General features: G+C 47.6%; 2 protein-coding genes across 2 annotated transcripts; one reads left to right on the top strand and one right to left on the bottom strand.

Moving 5' to 3' along the window:
• Window positions 1–359: 359 nt before the first annotated feature.
• NFKBIB (NFKB inhibitor beta) lies at window positions 360–8,087 on the bottom strand. The gene is made up of 6 exons (XM_081334250.1): window positions 7,533–8,087; window positions 6,612–6,717; window positions 5,388–5,619; window positions 4,390–4,478; window positions 2,183–2,416; window positions 360–1,738 (listed from the first exon to the last, which is right to left on the bottom strand). Exons 1-6 carry the CDS (start codon window positions 7,922–7,924, stop codon window positions 1,700–1,702), a joined length of 1,092 nt encoding a protein of 363 aa, XP_081190376.1. The 5' UTR covers window positions 7,925–8,087; the 3' UTR covers window positions 360–1,699.
• On the top strand, window positions 7,364–21,340 carry SIRT2 (sirtuin 2). The gene is made up of 17 exons (XM_081334249.1): window positions 7,364–7,447; window positions 8,476–8,665; window positions 8,758–8,807; window positions 10,724–10,769; window positions 11,802–11,918; window positions 12,381–12,422; window positions 13,812–13,918; window positions 14,010–14,066; window positions 14,681–14,749; window positions 14,953–15,082; window positions 15,899–15,958; window positions 16,071–16,126; window positions 17,194–17,270; window positions 17,369–17,420; window positions 18,834–18,901; window positions 19,339–19,405; window positions 19,578–21,340. The coding sequence occupies exons 2-17, from the start codon at window positions 8,650–8,652 to the stop codon at window positions 19,737–19,739; spliced, it is 1,176 nt and encodes a 391-aa protein (XP_081190375.1). The 5' UTR covers window positions 7,364–7,447; window positions 8,476–8,649; the 3' UTR covers window positions 19,740–21,340.
• The last annotated feature ends 56 nt before the right edge of the window (window positions 21,341–21,396 follow it).

Raw genomic sequence — 21,396 nt, forward strand, 5'->3', positions numbered from 1 at the left:
TGCCGGATAGGATTTTAAAGGAAAAATGAAAAATAAGAGAAGATGGGAATTTCTAAGCAAAGGGGGTTTCGGAAGGGTGGAACTAAAGTGGTCTCTGTCCAGGTGAAGGGGCAGAAATGTACGTGCGACAGTTTCCCCCTTCGTCTCAAAGGAGGCTGTAATTAAAGAAAAGCTTGGAGACCAGCCGAGAGCGGCAACATGCCTTGCTTTCAATCTGGAAATGTGCCTGTCATCACGTGGGATGGGTTGTGTTGTTGTCGTTTTGACTTGTGGGTCCTCCTATCTGAGTCTGATGCCGCTGAACGTTCAGGCAGGGGTTGCTGCCCCAAAGCAGCAATGAACAGGAAGACAAAAACACACAAGATCCGTAAGGTTTAATCTGTCTGCTCGGGAAGACCTACAGATTACAATCAACAGAGAGAGAGAGGCAGGAGAAAGAAAGAAAACAAAGCAGAGAAGAGACAGAACCAAGTCATAAATGCAAATCTAAACAGGTCACAGGAAACCACGCTGGAACTTCAAAACACTGAGCCTCCGTGGAAGGGGAGCGGAAACGTAACACGGCAAGGTGGAGCAGAGCTCCAACGCCTGGCAAACACACCATTCTTTCTGCTGTGCCGAAGACGCCCAAGGGACTATTTTAAAGAGACACTCCTGGGGGTGCTTCGCTCCGGAGCCAGCCCCTAGGAGAGGGGTGGGGACCCTCCAGCTCCCCCAGTTGTTGCTGAACTCCAGTTCCGAGCAGGTTCCGGGTTCCAATTCTGTCTTCTTCCATAGAGTCCTAGCGGCCAGACTGACCCCAACCCCCTCGCTAAGCCCGGGGGAAAAATTGGTCCAAATATTTAGCACTACAGCTCCCCCACAATCTCATGCTGGTTGGGACGGCGGTGAGTTGAAAACCAAGCCAGGCAGAGGACAACTTTCCTTGTGCCAGGATGGGGACCTTATTCTTGTTGGAAAGCCATTGTCCGAGCCAGGGAGAGGAGTCAAGCAGAGAACTAGTCTAGAATCTCTACGTAGGCACAAAAGGGCAAAGTGACCTTCTTGAATGCTGCTGAAGCTCATCCCGTCTGACCCAGGTGCAAACTGTAAATCTGGGCAGATTCCTGCATTTAGGCCATCAGCAAGGAAGTAGCTAATTGAACCCTTCACCTGTGGATCTCATTGTTTGCACCTGGCAGTTCCCCAGCTCTCCAACCGCCAGAGGTGGGAGCCCATCCAAGGCCCTCAGGCCCTCTAGAAGATCCACAAACCGGGACCAACGTTAAGAAGGAAGGGACACCACGAATCTGAGCGGGAGCATTCCCAGGAAAGGCAGGGGTGCTCCAGAAAGGGATGGATAAGACAAGGCTTTTTCACAACTAGGCTCTGCTCAGGACACCCACCGGCCACTTGGTTACAAAGGAAACCCAAACCTATTGATTCTGAAACGTCAAGGCTGGCAAGTGCGAGACACCAACATCAGAGACAAGACATCCATTTCTGAAGCAGGACAAAATAACAAAGGGTACATGTCGGAATGGGGATAGTGGGGAGGACGCCTCTGGGCCAGATAAGGCCGCTTCCCCTTCCGTCCCGGCCTTTATAAATAATTTTCACATCTAGCTCACAGTGAAGATGCAATTGCTACAGAGACCATAGCCAGCTGCCACCGTGGGGCAATTTCAGTGGAGTCCGGTGTGGGCAAAAGGGTTCCCTTCTAGTGGCCACAATTGATCACGATGTCGTCGTATTCTTCCTAGGGAAAGAAAGGTCAAAACAAGTTGGATGCCTGCAGGATGCTGGGGTGGAAGTGGGGGGGGGAGGAGAGAAGGAAGAGACCATTGGCTGGGCCAACTCTAGGTCGATCTTCCTATATCAGAAGACAGGCTGAGCCCGAGGGAGGGAGGGAGGCAGGAGTCAAGTGTGGCATCAGTCTCGAGTCCCTTTGCGCCCACAAGAGGCCTAAGCCCAGCCCACCTTGAATGCCCTTGGCTCTTGTCTACTATCAATTTGCTCTGACCAATAATTCCTTCCTTCCTGCCTCCGTCTCCTTTCTTCCTTCCTCTCCCTTGTCTGACTCCTTCCTCTTCCTTCCTTCTTTCCTCCCCCCCTCCCTGACTGCTTCCTTCTTAGCTTTCTTCCTCTCCCTTATCTCACTCCTTCCTCCTTCCTTCCCTCAACCCCTCCCTTCCTCTCTCACCTCGCTGTTACTGTCCACGCTTTCCTCGGAATACCAGTCCGGCTCTTCTGAGCCAAATTCCCGTAATAGCTGTGGGATCTTTTGGTCGGGCCGGTGCATGGCGCTGTACATGGGCGTGTAGCCTACATACATGCGTGCCTCCGTGTCGGCTCCTGCACGCAAGAGGCATTCCACCACTTCAGGGCTCTGGGACTCCACCGCCAGGTGAAGGGGACTCCGGCCACAACTTAGCTCCTGCAGAGGAGGGGTGGGTGGGGGGTGGGGAAAAAGGTACAGCAACGTCACCTGAGCTGGGCACTGGCTCAAGGACGTCACCCGTCAGGCAGGGGGTCCAAGAATGCTACTTCATTCTTGTAGGGTAGAATAAACGCATCTTGACAGCTCTTCCTTCTCTGTCCCTTTTATAGTCCTCGACCATTCATTTAGTGACTGTTCGAAGTAACAACGGCGCTGAAAAAGGGACTTACGACCGATTTCCACACTTACAACCGTTGCAGCGTCCCCGTGGTCACAGGGTTAAAATGTGGGCACTTGGAAACTGACTCATATTTATGTCGGTTGCAGTGTCCCAGGGTCACGTGATCTCCTTCTGTAACCTTCTGACAAGCAAAGTCAATGGGGGAAAGCCAATTCGCTTAATGACCGTCTTAATGACTTAACGACTTCAGGGATGCACTTAATAAGCTGCAAGAAAAGTCGTAAACCGGGGCAAAACTCACTTTACAAATCTCTCGCTTAACAATACAAATTTTGGGCTCAATTATGGCAGTAAGCCGAGGACTACCTGCATACTAAGCCAAATCAAGGCGGGATTCTTTTGACTTTCCTTCTCACCCGTTCTTCTACTTCTGGACTTCATCTTCTGCCCTCGTGGCTCCAGGTGTGGCCCCCTCCCTTCCCAAAAGTCAGCTCGACATCCCTTCACTGAGGCAAGAGCTTCAGGGCAGCCACTAAGTTGCAACATGGCACAGGCTGGAATTCTCACATTTACATAAGCTCAGCTTACAAACAGGCTGGGTTTGCACAATTGGCCGGGCTAGTTAAAACGGGGCGTTGGCTGTGTTTGTGGGTCAGTCGTGGGCAGGACCTGGGCCTTGTTTAGCCTGTGGGATAGGCCGGGAAGCCATGATAAGCTAGAACGTGGTTGATGTCACACCAAGACAACAACTGCTTGTCGACAGCTCAGTTGAAGGCGGCATGTCATTCCTGCTTGGATGCTCCAGTTACAACGCATATCTCAGCCACGAGTTAGTGCTATGCACGCAAAACAAGTTTCAAGCTCTTGTAGTTGAGATATAGTTTTGCAACAACAATGCAGCAGGAACAGTGGCGGAAGCTGGGGGCGGCGTTGAAAGCGGGATCAGCCTAGAATCCCAATGCAGGGACTAAGTCCACTTGTGGCCACACAGGGATTCCAGGCGGATCCCTCTTTTAACGCTGCCCCCAGCTTCTGGCAACTCCTTCCCTTACTCGACTGCCCACCTCCTCACCCGACATCCATCTCAGCTTCCACTGGTCAAAACTGACTGGTGCTTTAATACGGGGGGTCTTTGACTTATGACTGGTTGCTTAGCAACCAAAGTTATGACAGACCCCCGAAAGACACTTATGACTTGGTCCTCAAGGCCAACCCACCCCCCATAGTCACAATTTCGGTCCTTGGCGACTGGCCTGTCTTTGCAGTCACATGACTATGTTTTATGACTTTTTTTGACAAAGCCCGGTGTTACTTAGCAGGCATATACATAGAATGAAGGCTACTGCTAAGCTTGTAAGCCGCCCTGAGTCTTCGGAGAAGGGCGGGATATAAATGGAATTAAAATAAAAATAAATAAATACTTCTGGTTTTGGGTAAAAAAACCCAAAAAAACCCATAGCAATCAATGGGTTTGTTTAATGTCCATGGATTCACTTAATGACCGTGCTATGATTAATGACTGTTGCAAAAAAAAAAAGAGGTCATAATCAGGTCGGTCACATGATGACCTGTTTTATGACCGTCGTGACGTACAACCTTTATGGGCAGGATCCATTATGGTTGTAAGCCGAGGACTACCTGTAATTATTTATTTTTTTACCTGATTGCTCTTCTACTTGAATTTACAGCTTTTTTTTCCCCAACCTAATAACGAGGATCATTTTGTTTGCAATTATAGCAAAATTGACTTTAGATCTTCTGAGAGTTTATCAGCTCCAAAAAAACTAACCGGCTTGTTGAGGTCCGATCCAGCAGAGATTAAGAGGCTGACCATGTCCAAATCTTTCCGCAGAATGGCCACGTGCAAAGGGATGTAACCTGGGAGAGGGAGGGGGGGTGGAGGATGAACAGAGCAAACAATACTATGAGGTCAACTTGGGCAACAGAATAGAAAAACAACATATCATTTCCTCTGACCTATAAACCTTAACTTGCCACACTGGAATTCAAAGGAAACCCATTGTACAAAATAAATAACATTTGTTCCAATTCTGTTCAGTTTGTCCTGCCCAGCGTTTGAGTAATCTATGCAAATCCGGCAAGGAGGTAAATTTTTAACCACAGAGCGCTAGAAGTAAACAACAGACTTTGAAAAAGGAGAGCAAAAATCAAATTCTAAGAGGGAGGGGAAAAAAGGAAGAGACACACGTTTTGTTAACCCTAAGACTTCTCATTATGAGAGGCCATAAACAGGACATAATCTTGTTCATGATTCCTGCATTTTTAAAATAATTCACTGTTCTGATGTTTTATATTTTATACGCTGCTTTTGTGAATTCCATGCATTAATGTTGTATTGGGTTACGCCACACAGGTGGTCCTCGACTTACGACAATTGACCACAAATGTTCGGGACGCTGCGACCATCATAAATGTGAGTCAGTTGTCTGAATTTTGATCACGGGACTGTGGGGAATGCTGCAATGATCGTTAAGTATGACAAACAGTCATAACTCATTTTTTCCCAGTGCCGTCCCTTTGAATGGTCAGTAAATGAACGGTGGTAAGTTAAGGACTACTTGCGCAAAATAAACAGACAAACAGGACACAAGGTTAGCAGCTCATCAAGACATGACTAAATTTATATTTGTGTGAATTTAGAAGGCATGCCGGTGATCTTCTCAACTTCCCCCAGCCATGAGGACTAGAAACTTGTGCTCACAGCTCTCTCTCTCTCTCCCTGTTTACAAAGAGGTTGGTTCTACCTATTTCGCAGGCGCTGCTTACCATCGTAATTGGTGCAATCCAGCTGGGCCCGGAAACGGTTGCCCTGACCGGGCCTTTGGATGGCGAGCGGCGGAGCCAGAAGCTGCTGAGCGCAATCCCACCATCCCTCCCTGCAGGCCAAGTGCAACGCTGTGTGGCCTCCTTTCTCTTGGACGCACAGCCCAGCTCCTGCCAACACAAGTTTGCCAACAAAGCCAGACGCCCCGAGGATGACGGCAATGTGAAGTGCGGTCTAGAGGAAAGAGAAGGAAGAGCGGAACTTTTAGAACCAACTGGACGGTTTTGCAGAGCATGCTCAGCCCTTATAGGTAGTCCTCGACTTACGACCAGAATTGGAATTTCCATCACTGATGTCGTCATTCAGTACAGGTAGTCCCTCCCACTCACAACAGTTCATTTAGTGACCATTCAAAGTTACAACGGCACTGTGAGTGAATGACCATTTTTCACACAACCGTTGCAGCCATCCCTGTGGCCACATGGTCAAAATTTGGACGCTTGGCAATTAGACTCATGTTTATGACAGCTGCAGCGTCCTGGGGTCACATGATCCCATTTTGGAACCATCTGACAAACAAAGTCAATGGGGAAGTCAGATTCACCTAGCGACCGTTTCACTAACTTGATTCAGTTAAACAAATGTGGCAAGCAAGGTCGTAAAATGGGGCAAAACTCATTTAACAAATGTCTTGCTTAGCAAGAGAAATTTTGGGCTGACAATGGCAGGTTTAATTGGTTCCCCGTTTAATCCATTTACAAAGCCACTCATCTCAACCAGTGATTCTGGGCAAGGAGCAATATCAAACAGAAATAATCATAACATCCACAAAAATTAAAGCACACAAGCAACAGCCGAGATATGTAAAAATACAGTAATTTAAGGCAGGGTCTGTGTGTGTCCAAACTTGGCAACTTGGAAGACTTGTGGACTTTAACTCCCAGAATTTCCCAGCCAGCCACAAGTCTTCAAGTTGCCAAGACTGGACACCCGTTTTAAGAGAAGACCAAAACTATTATTGTTTAGCGGATCGTTGACACCAGGCCTAAAAAGTATCCGATCCACTCAAAATCTCCCAAGTCTCACTCTTGTATTGCACTCGGCCTTGACCCTTTGAAATTTAACCAAGACAAATCCTTTCTCTCAGGTCTGCCCCAGCAGTCTTGCTATTCTCATTGTGAACCTTGGGACAGCCCGAGCGAAGCAAAAGTGCCTTGTGGTCTCACCTGGCCAAGGTCGTTCTGAATATCCAGGTAATCCGTCCCGTGGGTGTATTGCAGAATAGAATCCAGGAAGGCTTCGTGTTCGTGGATCACAGCCAAGTGGAGAGCTCTGGAAAGAGAGGAAGAGAGCAAACGCAGCGATGAAAGGGTGGGGAAACATTCTGTGGTATGGATAGTCCTTGACTTACAACCATTCGCTTAATGACTGATCAAAGTTTATTTAATTTATTTATTTAATTGGATTTGTATACCGCCCTTTCCCAAAGGAAAGTTACAACAGCACTGGAAAAAAAGGACCAATTTTCACACGACCGTCGCAGCATCCCCACGGCAATGTAATCAAAATTCAGATGCTTCGCAACTGGCTCATAGTTAAGATGGTTGCAGTGTTCCCGGGGACACGTGATCCCCTTTCGTGACCCTCTGACAAGCCAACGGGGAAGCCAGATTCCCTTAACAACCATGTGACTAGAATAGAAGCTGGAAGGGACCTTGGAGGTCTTCTAGTCCAGCCCACCGCTCAAGCAGGAGGACCTATACCATCTCAGACAAGGGACTGTCCAGCCTCTTCTTAAAACCCTCCAGGGATGGAGCGCCCACGATTCCTGAAGGCAAGCAAGACTAACTTCACATCTGCACCGATTGACTTAACAACTGTGGCAAGAAATGTCATGGAAATGGGGCAAAAGCCCGTCTCGCTCAGCAACGCAAATCTGGGGCTCAATGGTGGCCGTAAGCCGAGGACCTACCTGTCCAGGTAGTTAACTCCTCGACTAACCACCGTAACTGGGCCCGGAATGACGGTTATCAATTGTGCTGGTCATTAAGCAGGACATCAGGTGAGCCAGCCAACTTTAAATTGAATGTGGTTCCCCCCCCCAGCCTGGGCCCCCTGAAGCCCCCCCCCCCCGCCCGGGTACCTACGTGTCTCCATCCTCGGTGACAAAGGCCAGCACGTGGTGCAGCCAAGCCTCGGGGGCCACCTGGCTCTGCAGGTGCACCGCCCCCACGCCCTCCGCCAGGTCGCCCACCCCCTCGTCGCCCCCCAGGGCCGAGTCCAGGCGCCCCTCCTCTTCCTCCTCCTCCTCCTCCAGGGACTTCTGGGGGGCTCTGGGGTCAGGGGTCAGCGGGCAGGCCGCAGCCCCCCCCTCGCCTTCTCCGGGCCCTCCCAGGCCTCCATCCTCCCGCAGCTCCACCAGCTGCCCTTCGCTGAGCGAGCCCAGGCCGCTGTCGCACCAGTCCTCGGCCCCGGCCTCCAGCCGCTTGGGCTCCCGGGGGCCGCCCTGGGCGACGGGCTGCCCCTGCACCGAGGCCATGGCTCGGGACGGGCCTACAGCGGGGCCATGGCGGAGGCCAGGCCGGGCGGCCCGGGGGCTGGCGAATCTAAAGCGGCTCCCCCGGCCGAGGCGGCCATGAAGGGGAATTTCAGCGGCCTGGGGATTCCCCGGACGAGCGTCTTATCAGACGAAGAGAGGCATGCCGGGAGTTGTAGTGACGCTCCCTTGCCGTCACCTCTCCCTCTCCCCCTCCGCGCCTGCGTTTTATCAAAAAAAGAAGACGGGCGCCATTTTTTTCCCTCGAGGCATGATGGGAAGTGGAGTTCTGCGAGCGACAGAGCTTGAGTAACATTGGCAATTTTTTTCAAGTTTTGGCGTTTGCCTTCAGAACGTCCCCTCCTTTACATCACTCTTGTCGTTTAGATTCGCCGCCGTCTAATGTTTTTTTTTTTTTTGGCCTTGAAGACGCCCTAACTGGGAAGGACGGCTTCCACTTCGGCGACGTCACGCTCTCAAGCCGGCGCAAAGCCTGAAGGGAGGTGGGGTTTATTTGTAATTTCTCTTTCCCCGCCCCCTCCCTCGTTCTCTAGCTGCGCTTGGATGAGCCCAAAGGTCCCTTGACGCCCATCGCTGACGTCAGACGTTTGTTTGGAAGCTGGCTGGCCATTGGCTGCCCTCCCGCGCGGCTTTTCGGGACTTGTAGTTTTCCTCTCAGGGGCCAACGGTTTGTTTGGATTCTTGGCGGAGCAGCGACGCGGCCTTCCATGGAAAGCCGGGAAGGTAACGGCGCCGCCGCTGAGGGAATGGTGGGCGGCGGCGGAGGAGGCCCGAGGCCCAGTCTCCCCTTCTCCCTTGTGTTTCCCTTGTCACAGGCGCTGCCGCCAGTCCCGAAGCGGACGCCGAAAAGGCCTCCAGGTCCTCGGTGAGGATTGAGGGGCCGAAATTGGGGGGGCGTCGCTCCAAATCCTCCCCCTCTGAGGCCTTCTCTCCAGGCGGCTCTGCCCCGCAGGGCGAAGGGGGCTCTTCCTTGAGCGCGGTCGACCAGGCGGAAATCCAACCGGTGGAGCTTCCTGGGAAAGCGGCTCGAGTCGCAGAAGGAGGACTCTTAAAAATCATTTGAAGCGGGGGAGGGGGGGACTTCCAGGCCCATCATCCCCGGCTCAGCTGGGAGGGAGTCAGTTGGGGGGGGGAATCCTCCGAGCAAAATCCTGCTCCGGTGGCAATTTCCTTTTTGTTTGTTTGTTTGTTTTGTTAGGATTTTACAAAATAGAATAAAATACAATAAAATTGCACTAGTACAGTGGCCCACTAGGTGCCTTGAGGGTAGACTCTGCCCGGCCATGGAGGCACATCAGGAGGGGATCCCGTCTCCTATACTAATAAAGGGAGTCCTTGACTTATGACCCACGAGTGAGCCCTGAATTTTCGTTGCTAAGTGAAGCTTTTGGTAAGGGAATTTGGCCCGCAGTTGTTATGCGAATCACTCCAGTTGTTAAGTGAATAACACAACAAGGTTGTGAAGTGAATCTAGCTTCCCCCTTGACTTTCCTTGTCAGAAGGTCAGAGAAGGGGATCCTGTCACCCTTGAACGTTGCGACCGTCATAAATACGAGTCAGTTGCCAAGCGTCTGACTTCTGATCACGTGACCAGGGGGCGCTGCAAAGGTCGTGAGGGTGATAAATGGTCGTAAGTCACTTTTTTCAGTGCCGTTGTAACTTTGAATGGTCACTAAGTGAGCTGTGGTAAGTCGAGGACTGCCTGTAGGTCTTTAATTACAGCCAGTCCTCAAAATTCATGACGTACACAAACCTACGACCATTAAGCCCATTTGAAGTTGGGACACAGGAAAAAGTGACTTAAACCAGTCCTCATATTAATGACCATCATAGCCACTCCAAGAGTCAGGCGATCAAAATTTGACAAGCAGAGTCAATGGGGAAAGCTGGATTTGCTTAACAACCTTGTGAGTCACTTAACGGCTGCAATGATTTTGCTTGATGACTGCAGCAAAAAGTCATAAAGTCAGGCGTGCCTCACTTAACAATCATCTTGCTTAGTTGTTCCAATTGTGGTCGTACATTGAGGACTACATATACGATCAAGTAAAAATATCAAAATCTAAATCAGTAATGCATAAATAATAGACATACATATAAATAAGTTAGAAACACTTGCATTAGTTGTGCAGTTAATCAAACCTGTCATTCAAACTATTGCATCTATTACAGACACATGACAAAATTTGGCTACACTTAAGAAAGTCACTTGAGGTTGATGATTGTAAATAAAACATCAGAATGACTGGGGAATTGGATTTAATGTGGAATGGACGGTATAAAATGGTGTTTCTCAGTTTGGGCAGCTTGAAAATCTGTGGACATCAGTTCCCAGAATTCCCCAACCATTAGAATTCTGGGAGTTGAAGTCCATATCTTCAAGCTGCCCAGGTTGAAAAACAGGATATCTCTTGCTGCTTCAGAGGTTCATTCTCCTCTGGGCATAGTTTAAATTCAAATGGGAGGCTCTTATATCTCTTCTCTAAAAACGCTAATGGGAGAACATCCATGCTGGGGCTAGGGGCTTTCTGCATTTGAGGTCGGAAAGCATCTGCAGCTCTGGAAAAAGTGCAGGATCCACTTAAAAATACATCTTTAGGAAAGGATAGATGGGATTTGGGAAGTTCTGGAATTTTACAGTACTTTTTTTTTGAGTGCTTAACAGGCCCTGACCCTGCTCAGTTTGAGCCCAGGCAAGATTGGCCAGTTACGATCTTAATAAATGCAGTTAATATTAAGGAATTCTAAGAAATGACATCCCTGCTTCCTTTCTTCCTATAGAGTTCAGATTCTGATGAGGAAGGGGGAGCTTCTGGTCAGACAGAAAGTAAGTAACTATCCAGTGGGAGTTCATGTTTTACTTTAAATATAGTGAAAGTATAAATTGAGGCTATCCCTATACTGTATCTCCAAACTATCGCCGTCTTCCTATAGCTAATAAAAAATTATTTGTAGACACAGAAACCCCTGAATTGTGCAATCCAGGATAAAAACAAAGTAACTATCTAATCAAGCATTATAATTACATGTTTTGGCCTGCAATAAGGTAAGGCTGGCCTTAATCCATTGACAAAGACACAATGGATCTGTCTTCTGTCCCTGGGCAGCACTAAATGGTACATGCCCATTTATTAGTGAGCTGTTAAGTGTGTGTCAGCTGCCTCAGGACAAGATGAGCAAATGTCCAGTGGAGCACGTAAATCAGGGCTTATTTGTCAAAAACCAGACTAGAATACGGGCAATGAGTTCCACTTAAAACAACAATGTGCCTTACCTTTCAGAGTTATCATTCTATAAAACGAGGAGGGGAACCCAGGGTTTTGTTTTTTGCTTTTCTAACAATCTTCTTGGTTTGAGGCAAAACAAACTAGAGAAGCCTCAAACCAGATTCCCCATGGCTAGCTGGGGAATTCTGGGAGTTGAAGTCCATCCAGCTGAAAGCTACCAAGGTTGAAAAATGCTGCTTTAAGACTTTAGCATTTTAAAAAAATTTTTTTTACATAAAGCATAGAATAGTTTTTCAGCCGCAGGTAGATTTTTCTTCAAGTAAGAGTTTTTAGCACAATATGCAGAAGTCTCATGGAGTCCTTGGTGCTTTCTGAGTTTGGTTATTTTCCTGCAGACGTTTTATGACCCAACTAGGTAACATCATCAGTGGTAGAAGGGAGTAGGGTTTGCGGAGAGGAGGAGGACTGGGTGGGTTCCCCGGTGCTCTCTGAGCTTGGTGGTTTCCTTGCAGAGGTTTCATTATCGCTTTAGGTAACTTCATTAGTGCACTGATGATCTCTCCTATTGGCACAGATCTCAGGTCTTCAAGGCAAAGGATAACGTTGCAATTCTTTCCTTTCTTTCCTACCAGTGGAATTTTTGCGAAATCTCTTTTCCCGGACTCTGGGCTTTGGCAGTGAGAAGCCCGAGAAGGTGCTGGAGGAACTGACGCTGGAAGGCGTGACCAACTTCATACTGACTGAGAAATGTAAAGCAGTTCTTTCTAGAGACTAAAACATGTTGCTCTTGTCTTTTTTCTACCAGCCGCTGAACTGAATGAAAAAAAAAAAGGTGGGGGGAAGAGAGCTTGTGATGCAGGTGGTGGTGTAGATCAAAGAGAGGACGGAGGTTTGGCACCTCTGTGTGTTGTAGTTAAATGCTAGTTATCAGTGCATCTGTGCCTGCTTCCCGGTGGTCACTGATGTTTTTACAGATAGGGACTGCTGTGGACAAAGGTGATTTGCCCAGGGCCATCCAAAGGTGTTTAGTCAGGCTCTTGGCAGAAGAATTTGAACCCCAGCCTCTGAAATTCTGGGGCTTATCACCTAGTTGCCCTGGCTCCAGTGGTTGGATGCCTATGCCGAACGTTGATGCTGTTCAGGGTTTGAGGGTGGCATGGTGTAATTCAGGGGTTGATATTAAAAAGCACTTCCTGCCCTTTCTCTTGCAGGCAAGAATATAATCTGTATGGTTGGTGCAGGGATCTCGACTAGTAAGTGTCACGGTGGCTTTGCTGATCACGTGTCGCTTTATTTTTCCCCCCTTGGTTTTATGCAAATGTAGGAGCAGAGAGTGATGCCGGTTGATAAAATTAGAAACTGCCTTTACACAGTTACATGTGCTCTTATCCTGCTTTTCTGCTAAATCTAGAAAGGTGTGCTCTTATCCTGCCACAGTGATTTATTTCTTAATTAGGAAATATTGAAAATTGGCCCTGGGTTCTTCTACCTACAAAATATTTTCTCTTTAATTCCTGACCCACAGTCTTTCCCAGGATGAAGTATCTGGAAAGCTGCATAACAGTCAGGTTTGGCTTTAAGTCTCTTTGCTGAGAGTTTATAGGTTTTGCATCATTTTTTCGCAGCAAGTAATTCTCACTGCGGATTGCTAAGAATACCTTCAGCCGGTTTAGCATTTGAACATTATCCTGGGTCGTGTATATTTTTGCCTTTGTTTGTGAGTTTAGCCTTTGTTTACATTAGTAGCCTTCAACCGGGGCATGAAGCAATCCTGGGTTTCCCGCCATCTTCTCTGCAACAGAAAGACAGGGTGAATGTTAAATATGAAGCCTCACTCACCTGGGTAATACCCTCCTTGAGCTATGAATCGAATGCAAAACCTGTGCTAGAGCCCCGTTTTCTTAGACATGACAATGGGAAGTAATGGTGGGAGCAGTTGAGCCTGGCGGGTGTAGGGCCTGCTTTAAACTGACAATTTAGCTTGATTCGGCTTCTTCAGAACTCTTTTCCTGGGAAAGTAGAGAAGGAATGTTCACAAGAGGCACCCTGCTGAGTCAAACTTAATTTCTCCCCTTTGTTGTAAGCTGGGTTTGAAATAATGGAGCTGAGAATCTCAAGGACAGTGCAGGTGGTCCTCAACTTACAACAGTTCATTTAGTGACCGTCCAGAGTGACAATGACCCTGAAAAATGTGATTTATGACCGCTTTTCACACAAACATTACAGCATCTCCGCAGTCACGTGATCAGAGTTAAATTGCTTGGCAACCGACTCATATTTATGACGGTCGCAGTGTTCCAGGGGTCACATGATCCCCTTTTGCGACCTTCTAACAAGCAAAGTCAGTGGGGAAGCCAGACTCACTTAACGACTGTATTCTTACCTTAACAACTGCAGGGATTCACATAACAACCGTGACAAGAAAGATCGTAAACTGGGGCAAAACTCACTTAACAAATGTCTCGCTTCGCAACATACATTTTGGACTCCACTGTGGTCATAAGTCAAGGACTACCAGTATCTGCTTCTTAGCTCAAACTGTAGTACGGTATCAGAATAAGCCGTCTGTCTCTCCGTTGGTTTTCTGTTCAGCTGCTTCCAGCTGTCGATTCAATCTCAGAATTTGCCTTTCTGCCCCTCAGGTGCGGGGATCCCCGATTTCCGCTCGCCTGGCACGGGCCTGTATGCCAATCTGCAGCAGTACAACCTGCCATATCCCGAAGCCATCTTTGAGATTGGCTATTTCAAGGTACCGTGCTGAGTTACCCGCTTGCTATTGAGATGGGCTGAATAGGTTTCTTTGCTTTGGCATAACTGACTGGGTGTCTGTTTTTATTTAGCAAAACCCAGAACCATTCTTCACCTTGGCTCGGGAGCTTTACCCAGGGCAGTTCAAGGTCAGCTGGCTTTTCGTGTTTCCGAGGCGGTGGGCAGGGATTTAAACTCAATCCTAAAAGTGCAGTGGTCTTGTCACGCCAGGAGAAGAAAGGTTGCTTCAAAGAGTTCCTAACACGTCCCCCCCACCCTTTCACACTCTTGAGAAGCTAGATCTGAAGCCCACCTCTGTTTTTGTCTGCTTCTGCTTTAGAGAGATGCCCCAAATCGGGTCTCTTTAAGAGGTTTTAGGTGGTGGTGGGGAGCTAAAGTTTTAAAGTAGAACCTCTGCGTTTTCTTAATAATTTTTTATGCTTGGGAAATAGATTATGAGTCTGGTTGTAAACTATTCCACCACCAAAGGGTATACAATTCCCACAGAATAAAACCTACAAAAGAAATACCTTAGTTGCCCCTAAAATATACATATTTACTGCAGTTTATTGTTTCATTTAATTGCTGTGGATGTTTTAATTGTTAATTTACAGTGGACGTTTTATGTTCCAGTGTTAACTGCCAAGGGTCCCGTAAATTTGGAATGAATTAATAAACATATCAATAGAACCTACCCTTTGGGGGTTTTTGCGTGTTTTGGAGAAAAGAAAATGTGACATTTAAGGCTCTGGTCCTTTTTCAGCCCACAGTCTGTCACTACTTCATTCGTCTTTTGAAGGATAAAGGGCTGCTACTGCGCTGCTACACTCAGGTAAATAAGTCCTCTTCCCTTTGGGACTCCTTGTGGTCTTTGGGGCTGGCACTTTAAAACAAAGCTTTAGTGATATTATTCTGGCCTCCTAAATAAAAAGGGCCGTTAGCCTTTTCTTGTTTTGAGAGCCCTAATCCGGTGTAGCTCCAGGATTGGCAGCTGTTTCAGGTTGGATTTATTTTGAACGCCTTGCCTTCCTCCAGAACATCGACACCTTGGAGAGGGTGGCCGGTCTGGATCCCGAACACTTAGTGGAAGCTCACGGCACCTTTTATACCTCCCACTGCATCAGCTCCACTTGCAGGAAGTCCTACAGCCTGGAGTGGATGAAAGGTGAGGGTCAGGAATTGGAAGCAGAGAAGACATTATCGGGGGGGGGGACTTTCCAGAAGGGCTCAAAGGGGTAGAGAAAAATTTTTTAAAAACAAATCCTTTTGGAATAACTCGGGATTATTCCTGCTGCGTGATCTTGATATTCAGAGCAGAAGCAATGCTCGTTTCTGAGATGTGTGAATGCTGCCGAGGGGAGAAAGCCACAACTTGAGGGATTCCAGCGGTCTGCTTTGGATTGCCTAGTATGGCTGCTGGGTGCAAGACGAAGGTTAAACTGGTTAGAAGTAAGGGTTGTAGTTATTCGTATTTATTTATTGATAAAATTGCCCGCCCATCTAACCATAGGGTAACTCTGGGAGGCTGACAGTTACATCTGAATTAAAACAGAAAATGTTAAAATCAAACCTTACAACCCAAGACATGCGGGGAGGTGGAATCTGTTATTACTCAATCAACCACCTTCATTGCCCTGATCCCCCACTGCAGCCCCCACTGGCCCAGTCATGTCTTTAGGCCCTTACGAAAAGATAGAAGGGTTGGGGCCCAACCCCACGTTGGGGGGGGCGAGATGTCCCAGCGGGGAGGAGCAACAGCTGAGAAGATCCTCCTCCTGGATCTTGCCAGGCGGAATAATTGGGTTGACGGGACCCGCAGCAGGCCTCCTCTGCTGGCACGAGCGGTGCGGGCCGATCCCAGTGGGGTGAGACCGTCCCTCAAGTAACCTGGACCCAGGCCATTTATGCCAGAGGGTGAATTAGCTACAAACGGAATCGGCTCAGACCCGTTGTGCACGGCTCCCTCTTCTTTTTCTTTCAGAAAAAATATTCGCATCTCTCACCCCCAGATGTGAAAAATGTCAGAACATAGTGAAGCCAGGTGAGCATCCCACCCGGTCGTCCATCAAAGCAGCCTCCTGGGATCTTTGTGCTTATCGATCAGGTTTCAGGGAACCCTAACCCAAGATTCTGTTTTGTTTTCCCTTGTTCAGACATCGTGTTTTTTGGGGAGAATCTGCCCCCTCGTTTCTTCTCTCTCATGCAGTCGGTAAGGGCTTCAGTCGTTTGTCCTTGGACTCAGCACGCTGTGGCAGCCCCAGGTTGGAGGTCTCCCAAGAGCCAGGATTTCTGAGTCCTGACTTTAGGGGTTAAAATTTCCCAGACGAACCGATGTTAGTCCTGTGTGCTAATTTTATCGGATGGGATAAATTCTTCCCACCTCCCCCCTAAATGGTTAGGATGAATGTAATCTGGTGAATGAAAATATGGCACAAAAGGAGGCGTGTTGTTAGGCTACAAACAGAGATGAAAGGATGCAACCTTCAGTTTTCTTCCAAGCTTTTTTGGAGCAAACATTGGGCAAACATTAGCCGGATCTTGCACTGTAAGCAGATTAGCACATGAACCTCTTAATTTTATAGTCACGGGTTCCTCTGCATCCAGTATACAATCATTTGAAATGCTATACAGGTAGTCCTCGACTTACAATAGTTTGCTTAGTGACTGTTTGAAATTACAACGGCATTGAAAAAAGTGACTTAATGACCATTTTTCACACGACCGTTGCAGCATCCCTGTGGTCACGTGATTTACATTTGGGTTCTTGGCAACTGGTTCAAATTTATGACGGTCGCAGTGTCCCGGGGTCATGTGATCCCCTTCTGACAAGCCAGGTCAACGGGGAAGCCGGATCCACTTCAACGTTTTGCTAATTTAACAGCTGCAGGGATTCATTTAGCCATGGCAAGAAAAGTCATAAAATAGGACAAAACTCGTTTAACAGATTTCTCGCTTAGCCACATCAACTTGGGGCTCCATTGTGGTCATTAGTCGAGGACTACCTGTAGGTATCTGCACACTGCAGGAACCTAGAGCTTTCCTCGCTGTTGAATCAGTCTGACAACCCAGAGCGCCTTGAGCCTTAAAGTCTGCTGTGGTCTATCGTGACAGTAACAACATGGGACAGCAAAGTCTGTCTAGACCAGAATAAGAGAAAGGTCAGAGCAATCTATCCAGAGAGCACGATTTCAGAGAAAGAGACTTTGAAACCAGATTAGAACCTGGGATGCAGTGCTGGGGTGCCCGCCATCCTTCACGCGAACTTTCTGCTTGCAGGATTTCCAGAATGCGGACATGCTTATTATCATGGGCACCTCACTTCAGGTCCAGCCTTTTGCCTCCCTGGTCAGCAGGTGAGTGAACCTGGCCTGCTCAAGCAAGGGCTGGGTTTTCTGAACCAGGACGCCGCAGGCATCATTGCTAAATTGTTCCTCTTCTCTGTTTCTTCCAGGGTACCTGCAAACACACCACGGCTTCTGATCAATAAGGAGAAGACCGGAGAGGTAAGCCTGCTTTCTTTGGTCTGCTGCAGATTGGAAGCTCCTGGGAAAAGAGTGTTCTGAACCAGCCAACTACCGGCCTTGTAATAAGGCAAACCCCTGTTCAAGCAGTAGAGACTGGAGAGCGTCTGGGGCTGCAAAGCGTCTTCCAAGTTTAATTCACAAGCAAAACAACAGAACGAAAACACAAGAACTTGAATCCTCAAGCGGAAGGGTTGCTTTCAGCAACCAGCCCCTCCCCAAACACTCCTTTTATTTAGAGTTCAGGGCGTGGTCTCCCTGTGCCTCCTCCCGAGGAGTCCCACAGCCTTTCTTTGTTTGTTCCTGCTCGACTGCCTCCTGCGTCGGGCGTCCTTGAACAGGGCCAGCTGTGGGTCATCATCCTCCGCACTATCGGGCTCACGCAGCTGAGAAGAGGGCCCCGGCTGGGAGCTCTGCCAAGCCTGCAAGCCATCATCAGCCGGTTCGTCTTCCACACCCACCTCCTCCCCCTCATCTGAGTCATCCGATACATCCGAGCCGGCTGCCGGGCCCACAGGCTGGCCCTGAGTCACAACAAAGAGCAGGGATGGGCGGCCATGACAGCTTTCCAAGCTGTGGACTTCAACTTCCAGAATTCCCGAGTTGGCATTACTTCTGTGAATCCGGAAGGCATCAGCTTGAGCTGCTTCTGAACGCTGCTGTCTTGTTGCTCTGGACTTTTTTTAAAAAAAGCTTTTTAGCCTAGGCAACATTGCCTGCGTATCCCCTCCGGGTCATCGTCCCTATTCTCTGTCACAGAGGTGGGCAGTTATGGCAACTTTACGAACTGTGGACTTCCAACTCCCAGAATTCCTGAGCCAGCTTATATAACAATGTTGTTGTTGTTAGCTGCGAAGTCGTGTCCGACCCATCGCAACCCTATGGACAACGTTCCTCCAGGCCTTCCTGTCCTCTACCATTTTCTGGAGTCCATTTAAGCTCACGCCTACTGCCTCAGTGACTCCATCCAGCCACCTCCTTCTCTGTCGTCCCCTTCTTCTCTTGCCCTCAACCTTTCCCAGCATTAGGCTCTTCTCCAGTGAGTCCTTCCTTCTCATTAGGTGGCCAAAGTATTGTGAGTTTTAGCTACAGGATCTGGCCTTCTAAAGAGCAGTCAGGGTTGATCTCCTCTAGGACTGACCAGTTTGATCGCCTTGCAGTCCAAGGGACTCGCAGGAGTCTTCTCCCGCACCCTAGTTCAAAGGCTTCAATTCTTTGGCGCTCAGCCTTTCTTATGGTCCAACTTTCACTGCCATACATTGCAACTGGGAAGACCGTAGCCTTGACTATACGCACTATATATAACAATGGTTCTCTGCTAATCCTCCATTTTAAAATTGTCAGCATCTTGGAGCCCTCCAAGAGGACATTCTTACCTTTTTGGTCTCATTTCAGAGTGATCCTTTCATGTCCCTGATGGGCTTAGGCTGCGGGATGGATTTTGATTCAGAGAAAGCATACAGGCAAGTTCACCATGGGGAGCAGGACTGTGGCCGGGCAGGTGCTGGGAATTTAAGGCACCCATTGGCTCATGGGGAATGCAGAGTGTTCAGTGTTTGGCGCAAAAAAAAAGTCTTGGGCAAGAGACAGAAGTTGAAAGTTTAAGCCACAAATTGCTGTGTGTTTCTCTTGATTCTGACAATCCTCAGTTCCCTTGGTGTGCCTAATGCAACTTTCTGGTCCATATGCTGAGCTCACCTGGTGGCTTTAGGGAGGCCACACTTGGTCTTCGTAGCCCAGGTGTGTTAGGGAGAAGATCTTGCAAGGGAGATCAACCTGATCACAAGGTGTTTGTAGAGATTGCTGGAAGAAAAGATGTATCTGTCCTGGGATGCTATGTAAGCTCTGAATAAATAACAATAAATTGGAGTTCCGTTGTTCACAATTCTTCATTTTTCAGGGACGTTGCATGGCTCGGAGACTGCGATGAGGGCTGCCTGGCTTTGGCAGAGCTGTTGGGATGGAAGGTATCTCTCCTGTTTCAAAATCACCCAGAACAGCCCAGATGTAAAAATTAATGGGGCTCTCTTTGGCTCCCTCTGGGGTGGCTTGCCAACTCTGAGGAAATGAAGTTTCTGTTTATTTCTTGGTTATCTTCCTTACGTGGTTTTCTCTTCTCTCCCCCCTCTTCCCCCTTAGAAAGAACTGGAGGAGCTTGTGAAGAACGAACATGCTGTCATTGAGGCCAAATCAGGACAGACTGTTGGTGTCGGGGCAGGTGCTGATCGGCAACCGGCCAAGAAGCAAGAACAGAATCCATCTCTGGAGAAAGAAAAGCCACCTGCAGACAAAGAAGAATGAAGAGATTAGAGAAGATTGAAGAACTCTACGTTTTGATTATTTTTTTAAAAAAAACCACGAACTGGGGATGCTTGGGGCTTTCTGTCTTGATTTCCTTAAGGCAAGCTGTGGAAATTCCCTAGATGATTTTGGGCGAGTTCCTTGTCACCCCCAAACTGCTCCTACGTTGCGGGGAGAATAAGTGGAAGGAAGATTCTTCCGTAGGTTACTTTGCGCTGGTGGAAAAAAGGCAGGGTCTCATTCTAACAAACTAAGTAAAGGCACTTGGCCATCTAGCATCAAATATTTGGGGGGAGGTCATGGAGTTCCAGGCAAATGTGGGATCAAAAGTAGGTCTCATCCCAGAAAGTGGGGACTTTGGGCACGGTTGAAGCCATGAACAGCTGAAATTAGGATTGAATTGAAGTTTTGATGTAGCAGCAGGAGTATCTCTTGGAGATTTCTTTAGAATAGGGGTGCCCAACGTGGCGACTTTAAGGCTTGTGGACTTCAACTCCCAGAATTTCCAAGGCAGCATGGTGCCTGGGGAATTCTGGGAGTTGGAGTCCGTAAGTTGCCAAGATTGGACACCTCTGCTTTAGAGCCTTTCCTTATTAGTGTTGGGAGGGTGAGTTTGATTAATTTCCAGTTAACTTCAGAAATTTGTTCTAATTGCCTTAGTGGAAAAAAAAGACAAAAGGGAGACTTGATTATAACTTCTGTTCAGCCCTTATTTATGGGCCTTCCTTCCTTCCTTCCTTCCTTCCTTCCTACCTACCTACTTACCTACCTACCTACCAAGGAAAGCACTTTTGGAGAAGCATAGTTTGAAGTGTTTGATTAAACTGTTGATTTATGCAGGGTAGCAGTTTTAACTGTGTTGCTTTTGTTTCCATCATTTATATGAAGCTGTCGTCTGTGACAAAATACAATCAGCTTGATACCACAAGATAATATGTTGGGTTTGTTTTTTCTGCCTTCCTGTATTTATTTCAAGAAGACTGGGTGTAATTAGTGTAGTTAACACCTGTTCTTTTGGCACAAATCAGCAAAACAGGTAGTAGTAATTCAGGGGTTGGAGTTTAGTGTCCTCTAGCGGACACAAAGTGAAACTTTCTTTTACAAAGTTTATTATGGATGCAATCCTTCTCTGGTTTCTGTACTGAGAGGCAGCTATTAACTTTCCCCTCAGTTTTCTGGGGGTCATAGGTCACAGCAAAATAGCTTTGGGCACTAGCTGATAGCTCCCTGCCATCTATTGCAAGGGTTTTTTTATTGCTACAATTAAAGAAATTTCCGTATTCTTCAGATAGAGGTACGGGAGGAGTATTTTATGAAAAAAGCTACTCTTGAATGGTCTAGCTGCTAGCATAAGTAAGGGCTTCACATACAAAGAGCTTGGTTTTATGTGACAATGCTTACATGTTATATACTATTTTTTTAAAAAACAACGGATTATAATAGAAATTTGCAAAAGCATTCCCACTTTGGGGGGGGGGGGAACCAAAGACCGTAGTTGGGCAATTCTTTTCTTAGATCAATTGAACTGTTACTAAAAGGTGTACAAGTTTCTAAAGATCTCTAGAAATAGGCTAAAGATTTGGGGGGGGGAAGAAAACAGGAAATTAATAATAATAATTAATAATAATAATAATTAATAATAATAATAATAATAATA

The sequence above is a fragment of the Vipera berus genome, assembly GCF_964194415.1.
Source record: "Vipera berus genome assembly, chromosome: 9".
NCBI classification, from domain to species: domain Eukaryota; kingdom Metazoa; phylum Chordata; class Lepidosauria; order Squamata; family Viperidae; genus Vipera; species Vipera berus.